Here is a 13226-nt window from a genome sequence, read left to right as displayed (position 1 = left end):
TATAAGACAAAATATATTGAAATGTGAAAAGTCTACAAGAAAATTATATTGCTAGTTATCACAATTCGATTGATAAGACTTCCTCTCATTGGTATTTTGGGAAGTAGAAATATGTGAACAATTTAGTGAGAATGGGACTCGTGAAGATTATTATTATTAAAGAGAATAGACTACAGGTTAAAAAAAAAAATAGTTCAGCAGTTTTAAAGAATAATTTGTTTACTAACCCGGACGAGGGGGTCAGCTGGGGCGGCGAGCCTGCATCAGTAGCAGCAGGAGGCAGCTGGTCACCACTAGCCAACTGCTGACTAGGGCAGCAGACCCAGCAGTATGCACAGCGGCAGACTCCTCTCCTGCAACAGCAGCAGATAAACCACCTAAAGTGTGGCCGTCTCTTGAGTATATATATATATATATATATATATATATATATATATATATATATATATATATATATATATATATATATATATATATATATATATATATATATATATATGTCGTACCTAATAGCCAGAACGCACTTCTCAGCCTACTATTCAAGGCCCGATTTGCCTAATAAGCCAAGTTTTCATGAATTAATGTTTTTTCGTCTACCTAACCTACCTAACCTAACCTAACCTAGTTTTTTTGGCTACCTAACCTAACCTTACCTATAAATATAGGTTAGGTTAGGTTAGGTAGGGTTGGTTAGGTTCGGTCATATATCTACGTTAATTTTAACTCCAATAAAAAAAAATTGACCTCATATATAGAGAAAAGGGTAGCTTTATCATTTCATAAGAAAAAAATTATAGTAAATATATTAATTCAGGAAAACTTGGCTTATTAGGCAAATCGGGCCTTGAATAGTAGGCTGAGAAGTGAGTTCTGGCTACTAGGTACGACATATATATATATATATATATATATATATATATATATATATATATATATATATATATATATATATATATATATATATATATATATATATATATATATATGTCGTACCTAGTAGCCAGAACGCACTTATCAGCCTACTATGCAAGGCCCAATTTGCTTAATAAGCCAAGTTTCATGAATTAATTGTTTTTCGACTACCTAACCTACCTAACCTAACCTAACCTAACTTTTTAGGCTACCTAACCTAACCTAACCTATAAAGATAGGTTAGGTTAGGTTAGGTAGGGTTGGTTAGGTTCGGTCATATATCTACGTTAATTTTAACTCCAATAAAAAAAATTGACCTCATACATAATGAAATGGGTAGCTTTATCATTTCATAAGAAAAAAATTAGAGAAAATATATTAATTCAGGAAAACTTGGCTTATTAAGCAAATCGGGCCTTGTATAGTAGGCTGAGAAGTGCGTTCTGGCTACTAGGTACGACATATATATATATATATATATATATATATATATATATATATATATATATATATTATTAAATATGACCGAAAAAGTAAGATTAATAATTCTAACACGAATTTTCTCAATCTTTCGTACATTTCTTTTCACTGCTGGTGGTAATTCAAAAATTAATTCTCCAAAATTCATTTTTATTTCTAGTCTAGACTAGAAATAAAAATAAATTTTGGAGAATTGATTTTTGAATTACCACCAGCAGTGAAAAGAAATGTACGAAAGATTGAGAAAATTCGTGTTAGAATTATTAATCTTACTTTTTCGGTCATATTTAATAATAAATAAATATATATATATATATATATATATATATATATATATATATATATATATATATATATATATATATATATATATATATATATATATATATATATGTCGTACCTAGTAGCCAGAACTCACTTCTCAGTCTACTATGCGAGGCCCGATTTGCCTAATAAGCCAAGTTTTACTGAATTAATATATTTTCTCTAATTTTTTTCTTATGAAATGATAAAGCTACCCATTTCATTATGTATGAGGTCAATTTTTGTTTATTGGAGTTAAAATTAACGTAGATATATGACCGAACCTAACCAACCCTACCTAACCTAACCTAACCTATCTCTATAGGTTAGGTTAGGTTAGGTAGCCGAAAACGTTAGGTTAGGTTAGGTTAGGTAGGTTTGGTTATCGAAAAAACATTAATTCATGAAAACTAGGCTTATTAGGCAAATCAGGCCTTGCATAGTAGGCTGAGAAGTGAGTTCTGGCTACTAGGTACGACATATATATATATATATATATATATATATATATATATATATATATATATATATATATATATATATATATATATATATATATATATATATATATATCACTGAGTATACTTTTGTCCTTGATACAGTGTCCTTGCATACAGTACAATAGTATGCGTGTGGTTGGTCAGTGAGTTATTGTTGTGGCCTTAATCACCCTTCCAGTAAACATTTGTCTCGCAAGTTTATCTGATCTATTTACTTCTGCTTAGTTTTTTGTGTGTGTAGTGTTGTGTCTGAATACTTAACTTGGAAATCGGTTCTAGTTTCCGGCAATGTTGGATCTGTGGGACTTGGACTTTACTCCACGTTCAATTAGTGGGACACATACACTAATTCTACATGATTCTGAGGTTCGCTGATACTACTTCCAGCTGGTTTGGTGGTAAACAAGCTCTTGTAGCTCCATGAGTGTGACATAGACACCACTACTTCCTGAATGAGTTGGACATAGCCACTGTAACTAACTGGATCAGTGCAAAACAGACCTCTAGCTGTATCAGCAAACCATAGCCACTTCTCCTAGCCGTATCAGCGAACCGTAACCACTACTCCTAGCTGGATCAGCGGACCGTAACCACTACTCCTAGCCGTATCAGCGGACCGTAACCACTACTCCTAGCCGTATCAGCGGACCGTAACCACAACTCCTAGCTGGATCAGCGGACCGTAACCACAACTCCTAGCTGGATCAGCGGACCCTAACCACTACTCCTAGCTGGATCAGCGGACCGTAACCACTACTCCTAGCTGGACCAGCTAGGCACTGCCGACAACTACATGTGATCATCGACTCCACACACGTACTCGTCATCACCAACGTTCAACTTGTCGCCTTACCGTTGACGACGTGAACCAGCACGGAGGCGGCGTCGGCGAACTGGGGAGCGCACGTGTAGTTGCCCGAGTCCCCCTTCATCGCCCTCGTCAGGAAGAGCTTCGAAGTGGTTCTGGTGGGGGTCTTCTCGATCTCTATGCTGACGCCACCCCTGCGGAAGACAAGCAGGCGACGACTGAAGAGGAATGGAGAGGTGAAAATGTATGTTGAAAAGGGGAATTGGCCGAGGAGAATGGCGTAGGGTGAAAAAGAATGAGAAATTGATGAGGTGCATGATAAGAGAGGTGAGGATGGAGAGAAAGAGACATAGAGGACAAGAATAAAAGTGATATATAGAATGATTGATCATAATATGGTAAACGATTAGGAAGGAAATACAGGCAGGAGAGTGAAGAATGAGACCAAAAAAAATAAAAGGGGGATTCGGAACTAACAGATTAACGCGTAGACAAAGTAAATGAAACAAGACCATAATATACCACGAACGAAGAAACAGGTAGACACACAGAGGAGAGGAGAGGAGAGGAGAGGAGAGGAGAGGAGAGGAGAGGAGAGGAGAGGAGAGCTGTTTAACTCACCCGTAACAAAACAAAAGTCCTTCAAAATGGACAGAAACAGCGCAACAACACCCACCTGGGAGAGTCGTAGTCGAGCTCGTTGCTGTCCCGGAACCAAGTGACGGCTCCCACGTTCTCGGAGTGGGTGTTGACGATGCAGGTGAGCTTGATGGTCGAGCCGCTCTGTATATATACCTCTTTGGGGCCGTTGATCTTTGCTTGCTGAACTGCAAGACCACAGGTTTTATGTTTTAATTTGAAAGCAAAGGCTGATTTCTGATAGGTTTTATGACCTGGAGGAGTGAATACATATGGAGCCAGTGCGCGCTTTTGGGGAGCTTTTTTTTGGGAGGGGGGGGGGCTAGGGGGCTTTTGCGCATCAGCTGCGCAATGTTCGACTTACACTTGTATTTTTGTTGCTGCCAAGAAATTTCAAGGTTAAAATAAAGCATAAAATGCAACCAAAAAATGTAAACTCAATTATCAAGATCCTTAATTTTCACGTGTAATTTTTTTCTTTGTTTGGATGTTGTTGTTGTTGTTAAAGATTCGCTAGCTAGAACAAAAAGTTCCAAGTAGCACGGGCTATGGTGAGCCCGTAGGTTGTTTGGATGACAGGAATTGGTTTGGTGTTGGGTTTAAGGCTATGAAACTCTGGAGGGTTATTAAGGTCACCACAAGTGCTTACTGACCATCCAGTAAGAATACTTTCATCCTAGATGAAAGTATTATCATCCAGTTAAAAGTTGTTGACGCTATCTACAATGATAGTACAACTAGATGTACTCTAGTTGTAGACTCTATCTATAACTAGAGTCTACTCTTATCTGCAACCTAAGTCTATTCTTATCTACAACGTAAGTCTACTCTTATCTTAGAGTTTTCTACAAAAAATTAACAGAAGTAAACTGGACCTTTAGAAATAATATTTTTCCTCAACAAGCTTAACTGTCACTTCTTATCTTGAGATAATGAGAAAAGCTTAACTGTCACTTCTTATCTTGAGATAATGAGAAAAGATAACTTCTGATTTGTTTAGTTTTCCCTCAGACTTCCGCGTATCCCAGTAGCAGTTATGTATACAAGTTCTTAGAATATTCAGTATGAAGCTCAAAACCAGGCAGTAATTTGGGATGAAAAGAGAATTTGTGATAACGGAAGAAGAGGTAAAATATAGATTTAAAAAGCACACACACACACACACACACACACACACACACACACACACACACACACACACACACACACACACACACACACACACACACACACACACACACACAAAAAAAAAAAAAAAAAAAAAAAAAGTGGGGTAACTTAGTTAACTTGGGCAAACAGAAACTGGGGCGCGGTAATATGAATAATTGTATGACAGTGTACTCACCTAGTGTGTGTGTGTGTGTGTTCACCTAGTTGTATTCACCTAGTTGTGCTTGCGGAGGTTGAGCTCTGCTCTTTCGGCCCGCCTCTCAACTGTTACTGACTACTAACTAATTTTTTTCACACGCACACACACACACACAGGAAGCAGCCCATAACAGCTGTCTAACTCGCAGGTACCTATTTACTGCTTGGTAACAGGCGCATCAGGGAGAAAGAAACTACCCATTTTTCTCTGTCGGCGCCGGGAATCAAACCCGTTCCATTGGATTACAAGATCCGCGCGCTGTCCATTCAGTTATCAGACCCCCCCGTGTGTGTGTGTGTGTGTGTGTGTGTGTGTGTGTGTGTGTGTGTTTGTGTGTGTGTGTGTGTGTGTGTGTGTGTCTAAGTACATTATGAGAAATACACACACACGCACTGGAATGTTGTGTATGTCTCTAACACATCAATCGGAAATGGCTCTTTAATGAACACATATCAGGCATCTTTACGTATGTATGTATGTTCTGTGAACCATAACCTACGCTCCCTTCTTCCCCAATCTCTGAACGAGCATCCAACAAGATCCCCAATCAAGTCAATCCCCCTATCAAAGTGAGGAGAGAAAATGCTGCGCACATAAAGGTAGACAGAAGAACATGATTTGTTTCTCTCCAGACTTCTGAGGTTTCTGTTCTGCTCCTTCGTGCTGGTAGTATTGTAGTAGTAGTAGTAGTATTGTAGTAGTAGGCATCCATCAGTCTCAGGAGACTATGGAGTTGCGCTCTGGTTGTCGGTCTGGAGTGGCCTCTCCAGGGCGCAAAGCCTAGGTAGGTTGATTTGGGGGAAGAAGCTGTTACCCAGGCAACAGGTTCCCCCTTTCCACGGGTATATTAACCCCATGGCGCACGATATATATATATATATATATATATATATATATATATATATATATATATATATATATATATATATATATATATATATATATATACAACAAACTGAAAACAAAATAAGAAACAATAGAGCCCACAAGCTTTCACCGTTGTGAGGGGGGGGGAGGGGGTTCTCAGCCACAGTGTTGGTAAAATAAAAGGGAAGCTCTTGTTTCTCTCCCCAGTCGTAATGCAAGAAAATATCTGCCACCAAGCCTTGCAACTTTTCACTCTTGGATTTTTTTATGAGGTGGGACAAGGGTGGCTGAGGGAATCCAAGCGGAAAGGGTGATGCATTTGCAATGTTTTGTCGTGGATATATTTTTGAGCGATAGATGTAGAGAGAGAGACAGGGGAAATATATAGACAGTGGTAACGGCAAGGTAGATAGTTACAAAGTTATGGACAGAAATAGAGATATCGTTAAATCGGGTCAAAGTTAGAAAAAACGGCTTCGAGACTGAACTTCTTGAACAGTATAAGGTCTTGCGCAAGCCCCTTACAGCGTGAAACAGACGGTGGAGTGTGGTGAGGGGAGTTCGTGTGGTAGTGATGAGTTGTAGGGCCGTTCGTATGGTAATGATGAGTGGTAGGGCCGTTCGTGTGGTCGTGATGAGTTGTAGGGCCGTTCGTATGGTAATGATGAGGGGTAGGGCTGTTCGTGTGGTCGTGATGAGTGGTAGGGCCGTTCGTGTGGTAATGATGAGTGGTAGGGCCGTTCGTATGGTAGTGATGAGTGGTAGGGCCGTCCGTGTGGTAGTGATGAGTGGTAGAGCCGTTCGTGTGGTAGTGATGAGTGGTAAGACCATTCGTGTGGTAGTGATGAGTTGTAGGACCATTCGTGTGGTAGTGATGAGTTGTAGGGCCGTTCGTGTGGTAGTGATGAGTTGTAGGGCCGTTCGTGTAGTAGTGATGAGTGGAAAACCCGTTCGTGTGGTAGAGCCGTTCGTGTGATTGACAGGTGCAGTATTGGAGGGGTACGATGGTGAGTGGGTGGAGTTGCTGACCTTTTCCAGAGAAGGTAATTTAACTCTGCTAATTAACCCTCACGCATAACGTTCCTAATGCATGCGTTAATGTTAAATCACGCGCATTATATTATAGTGCCCGGAACGTCATCGCATAAACTAACTGAATAATAAAATTCGATTCAGGACGGACCGAAACGTCGTCAATTATTATATTTTTTTTCCAGATTTGTGGGTTGGGTGTCTGATTTCCAGCCAAGTTATTCTGCCTCACTGTCTGCAGTAATGCTTTACTGTATTAATCCAGGGAACATAAAGTCCCGCTGGCTTCATTTCACATTATTGCGAGTAAGTTTCGTTATGTCAGATTCAAAATAATATACTGCATTTCATTTAGCGCTTTCATATACATAAATGTATTGTAAGTAAGAGTATGACTAGTAGAGTTGTCTATTTTAATTGGCGAGAGAGAGAGACGATAGTGTTTTTCACTTTGATGTGATGATAGATTTTCCTCGTCGTCGAGTTCAGTTGGAGACTCCTACAGCGATCAGGTCACCGACGGGTCCTGACAGGGATAGAGCCTGTTATCTGAGGTAGACTGTACCCTCTTGGGCAGTTGTAAGGAGTCAAGGGCAGAGTGTGAGAAGTGGATATGTAAGCATAAAACGCGAATATATATATATATATATATATATATATATATATATATATATATATATATATATATATATATATATATATATATATATATATATTATATATATATATATATATGTAGATATAAACCTCACTCCGCACGACTCCTTACGATTAGGAGTCGTATTTATTTGGTTTTCATTACCTAATTCTAAAGTTAATGAAATTATACTTGCTCATTTAGATGTTTTGTTGACTCTTCTAATGATATTGATTTCTCGTGGCGAATAAAGCGGCATATAATAGTCTGGAGTTGACTACCTGGCAATAATAAAATTAGTGAGTGTTTACTAAGAGGCAAATTAAGTATTAAGTTCTCAGAGCATTCAAATATATTTAATTATTAGTATAATTACCCTCCCTCCCCCTCATTCGATCCCCCCCCTCTCTCTTCCCCTCAACCCCCCCCCCCCACCCCAACTGCACCAATCTTGCGCCTTCTCGTCTCACTTCCAATATCTCCCTCTATTCCCCTTTCTCCTTCTCTCCCCGTCTTCCTCTTTCTCCCCTCTCCTCCCTTCCCTTCTTATTCACTTGTCAACCTCTTTTCCAACCTTCCTCCCTCCTTAACCTCCCCTTTCCACCACCCCCTCTCCTCTTCCACACTCTCTTCCACCTTTCTCTCCCAACATCCCCTTGTAACCACTACTCCCCTTTCTTTACATTTTTTGGTATTAACACATTTAGGTACATCTGCATTTGTGCAGCTGCCCTAGACTATATGAAGGGGAGTACAGTGTGTGTAAAACGGAGATGAAAATTGATATATAACTCTACGGAAACAACAACCTATTCATAATATATATATATATATATATATATATATATATATATATATATATATATATATATATATATATATATATATATATATATATATATGTGTGTGTGTGTGTGTATGTATAAAATGTATGTTTGTGTGTTAAAATAAATATGCTTGTGTGCGCGAGTGAGTGTATGTGTGTCTCCAGCAGCTGATGCCCTCCACAGCCGGCGGCAGCTCCTCCACCTGGACAAGATGCGGGACCACTTTTCTTTAACTTACGACTCGACCTAGATTATCCTGCCACTTATGAACCTCAGTAATTATATTCAAGTGTAAATTACGCTGCCGTTATACCCAGACCGCGGAAACCAGTTAGGCAGCATGGGGGGGGGGGGATAACTGGCTCCTTATAACCTGTATCAATTTATGTTCATTTATCAAAAATTATGTTTTCAGAAATTCTTTAGAGTATCGTATAGGTTGTCAGGTATAAAACTAATACACATCATTTTTTATATACAATTCAGTGGCGTGAATATTCTGTATAGTTTTGGTACATGTTCATACTTATTGGATTGATATTACCTCTGCTACTTTCAACGTTTTCTTCCAAGTAGCTGAATCTAAAATAACAAACCAAGTTCACTACGAGCTCATCATAGCCTGTGCTACTTTAAACTTTACGTTCCAAGTAGCTGAATCTCCCACAACACACCACCAAGTACACACACACAACACCGCTTCTGTACCAGGTAAGTCCACTATGGGCTCACCACAACCCGTAGCTGAATCTAAAACAACAACCTACCTATATTAACATAACTGCATACCTCTGCACGTATATAAATTGTGTTATATATTAATTTGGGAAGTTAAGTAACGGGAATAAGAGAAACGTTGCAAATATAAACGCGAAGGCAGGACAATTACCAATCAGTTTCACCTGTAGTGACCATAACAGGTGACCCCCACACCTTTTGACACTAGAGAAACTTTGATGATAATAGTACATTATTTTTTTAATAATAGTGAAACTTTGATGATAATAGTACATTATTTTTTAATAATAGTGAAACTTTGATGATAATAGTACATTATTTTTTAATAATAGTGAAACTTTGATGATAATAGTACATTATTTTTTAATAATAGTGAAACTTTGATGATAATAGTACATTATTTTTTAATAATAGTGAAACTTTGATTATAATAGTACATTATTTTTTAATAATAGTGAAACTTTGATGATAATTCTGAAACAATAGGTAAAATCGTGAAACAATTTTGATGTCAGTGAAACAACTGTGACGCAAATGAAAGTGTTCATAAGTCAACCGACAACAGAGCGACCAAGTCTTCCCCCTCCTGGATTTAGGAGTTCACGAACCCCAGAGTGTTCAATAAATATTTAAAGCCGCCACGATGTCATATATAGCTGTGAGAGCAGTCAGCTTGGATGCCGCTGCCTTGCAGAAACCACATTAATTAGGGTTCGTAATTCCCAGAGGTTGCAACACCTCAACACGGGCATGCATTGTTAATCGCACTGATCACAGGACTGTTTAATGATTACTCTCAGTGGCCATACAACTGGTTTAATGATTAACCTCCCTGATTATAGGACTGATTTAATGGTTTACCTCACTGGTCACAGGATTGGTTTAATAGTTATTCTCAAAAGCCTTCAATCTAGCCAGTTGAGACAATGCATTAAGAGTTCGTTAGCATTATGCCTCTCCTAAATTAAGTAACTTTAACAGCTACTCCGAGCTTCTAATCACCAAGCACGAGGCCCGTGACTCCAAACCGACTGTTCAGATGTAAAAATCTTATCCTTTTTACACATGTCTCACAGGACGGTGGCTATTGCGGCCAGATCGAAGCTCTCACCCTTACTAAATGTTAAGTTCTTTCTGTTATAGCCAGGTATACTTGAAGAGCTGTCTGCCCCCCCCCCCCCCCCCACCGCCTCCCCTTCTTCTCACTTCTCGGTGAATATCCACTAAAAGTTGACTTAAGTTGCAAACAATGTTCAGAACTGGACTATTGCATCCATGTAGCATTTAGTACTAATGAAAATTTAGTACTAAATGCTTCATGGATGCAACATTTAGTACTAATGAAAATGTACTGGGAAACGTAGAGCGACGAAGACATGGGAAACAAAGAAAACTTCTCAACCTATTCCCTCAAAAGTAGGCATAGACGAAAGTAAGGTAATTATCTGGAGAAAACACTAGGTCATTATAACTATATAGCATTTGGAAGGGATATAAGGAGAAGAATTTAGGATAGGACCAGGGGACAGGAATGGTGCCCAACCACTTAGACGGTCGGGGATTGAGCGATGACCTGCAAGAAGCGAGACCGTCGCTCTAGGTTGGACGCTAGAGCGACGGTCTCGCTTCTTGCAGGTCATCGCTCAATCCCCGACCGTCTAAGTGGTTGGGCACCATTCCTGTCCCCTGGTCCTATCCTAAATTCTTCTCCTTATATCCCTTCCAAGTGCTATATAGTTATAATGACCTAGTGTTTTCTCCAGATAATTACCTTACTTTCGTCTATGCCTACTTTTGAGGGAATAGGTTGAGAAGTTTGTTGGGCTGGCTGTGACGAAGGATGATAGAGAGGCGTTGTGAGGGCAAACGAACAAGCGGAACTGCTACCCAGTAATGTAAGAAGCATGACATCAGTAAACTACAGAATGTCCAGGCTAAAATAAAAAGGGAGTTGGAGACCATTCAGAAAATGAACTGGAACTATTACAAAATGTAAGGGAGAATATGCAACTGGTCAACACAATTAGAAACTTTGGTGCGAAATCACGAAAAACAATTTAAGAAACTGGATGGGATAAAAGCAGCCTGAGGAAATGAACCAATGTATTCTAAAGAAACAGCCAAAGAGCTGATGAGACCATTGACAATTGTTCGAAACGCCTCAGTTGAGAGAGGGAATATGCCAAAAACTTGGAAGACACCCAACAGTAATTCGATATTCAACCAAATGATCAAACAATAGCACACCAACAACAATCTAGTGTATCACCATCTAGGTGACACACTAGATGGCACACTAGATGGCATACTAAGTGGCACACTAAGTAGCACACTAGGTGACACTAGGTGAAACACAAGATTGCACACTAGGTGACACACTAGATGGCACACTAGATGGCACACTAGGTGACACACTAGATGACACACTAGATGGCACACTAGGTGACACATTAGGTGACACACTAGGTGACACACTAAGTAGCACCCTAGACAACACACACAAGTTTACAGAGATTCCTGACCCAGTCACAGAAGCATCTACAGACAGATATGAGGTAGAGCCGACCTGTACAGGAGCGCAGGGTAAGATTAACCTCTCCAGGAGAACCGTGTGAATTTATCTCCTATTATTCGTTAGTGAGCAGTGGTTAGGGAGAGACGCTTCTAAAGCTGTTACATCAGCGGTGAACCATAATGCATAATCTCCGTACCAATTAATGTGTAGCCTTATTTTGATGTTTTTCTTGCATTAACATAACTGACCCATCGCCTCCGCATACATTCTTTATATATTTATTCCTAAGCAACTTCTAGTCTTTTTGCTTCATTCTCTGTCACTTTTATGCCTTACCTTCCACCGTGAGAAGGACCGGTAGGAAGACCTTGGGACTGGTAGAAACCTGACACTCATACACGCCAGCATCCCTGAAGGTCACCGGATTGATCTCCAGGAACCACTCGTCGCTCTCTTCAGGATGGTACACCTGGGGGAGGAGACCAGATGTTGAGGGACACAATATAATAATAGAAGACTTATTGCTTAGTCAATAAATATTGGAATATTAATATCTTCATTGAGAGTACTACAGCACTACTACTAATAATAACCTCAGGAACGAGATGTGATTCGAAACAGAAAAATCTTTTTAAAGCAACATATTAATGACACAAGGGAACACCCCCTCCGTCTCCAATGATGGGTGGGTGTTCTACCTCATACATGGTCTCTTTGAGTGGTAGAGACACACTCACTCTCTCTCTCTCTCTCTCTCTCTCTCTCTCTCTCTCTCTCTCTCTCTCTCTCTCTCTCTCTCTCTCTCTCTCTCTCTCTCTCTCTCTCTCTCTCTCCTCTCTCTCTCTCTCTCTCTCTCTCTCTCTCTCTCTCTCTCTCTCTCTCTCTCTCTCTCTCTCTCTCTCTCTCTCTCTCTCTCTCTCTCTCTCTCTCTCTCTCTCTCTCTCTCTCTCTCTCTCTCTCTCTCTCTCTCCCTCTCTCTCTCTCTCTCTCTCTCTCTCTGTCTCCTCTCTCTCTCTGTCTCTCCATTTTAAGCAGCAAGAATGAAGTGGGCAGGCGCAAGGCGTGCCGACAATACAGAGCAGCGCGAGTCTGCATGAGACGAAAAACATGGAGTGGACCCCGGACATCCTCCGCCAGACACACACACACACACACCAGCGGATACATACAAACCTCAGCAGGGCCAACATTCCTTCCGCAACAGGATACATTTACCAGCAGTGAACCAGGGGGCGGGGTGGGTCGCGGGTGACCGGGTTTACCAGGGTATACCCACAGCCAGTTTCAGAGAGAGCGACGAACTTTCTTCAGATGGGTTTAGAAAAGCCTTTAGCACGGCAAGGTTTTAGTTGACGATGTGTCGCTCAAACGTCAACTGTGTCGTCGTGTATTATTTTGAGTGATTCAGAAAAGTTGAGTTAGGAGCAAAGGTTGGTTCAATGGAGGAAAGGAAATTAAAAAAATGTTCCTCAGTATATTCAGCCTACATACAATAATTATGGTAGGTATAATAAGTTTTTTGTTTTAAAACGTTCACAAATTAACTGTTGGACACATAAGATATTAAAGTTTGTAAATTACGTCCATTTTCGGCCATAC

At 39.8% G+C, this 13226-nt stretch overlaps 1 protein-coding gene across 1 annotated transcript in view; it reads right to left on the bottom strand.

Moving 5' to 3' along the window:
• The window catches only part of LOC123760489 (irregular chiasm C-roughest protein), a 129270-nt gene that overhangs the window by 2120 nt on the left and 113924 nt on the right, over window positions 1-13226 (bottom strand). Inside the window, exons 4-7 of the mRNA XM_069338372.1 lie at window positions 11964-12096; window positions 3680-3830; window positions 3049-3197; window positions 228-353 (exon numbers count right to left, since the gene is read on the bottom strand). Coding sequence (XP_069194473.1) covers window positions 241-353; window positions 3049-3197; window positions 3680-3830; window positions 11964-12096 — 546 coding nt within the window. The 3' untranslated portion in view covers window positions 228-240. The remainder of the gene's footprint in view (window positions 1-227; window positions 354-3048; window positions 3198-3679; window positions 3831-11963; window positions 12097-13226) is intronic.

The sequence above is a fragment of the Procambarus clarkii genome, chromosome 39 (genome assembly GCF_040958095.1).
Source record: "Procambarus clarkii isolate CNS0578487 chromosome 39, FALCON_Pclarkii_2.0, whole genome shotgun sequence".
NCBI lineage: Eukaryota > Metazoa > Arthropoda > Malacostraca > Decapoda > Cambaridae > Procambarus > Procambarus clarkii.
This window is presented reverse-complemented; position numbering and strand designations above follow the sequence as displayed.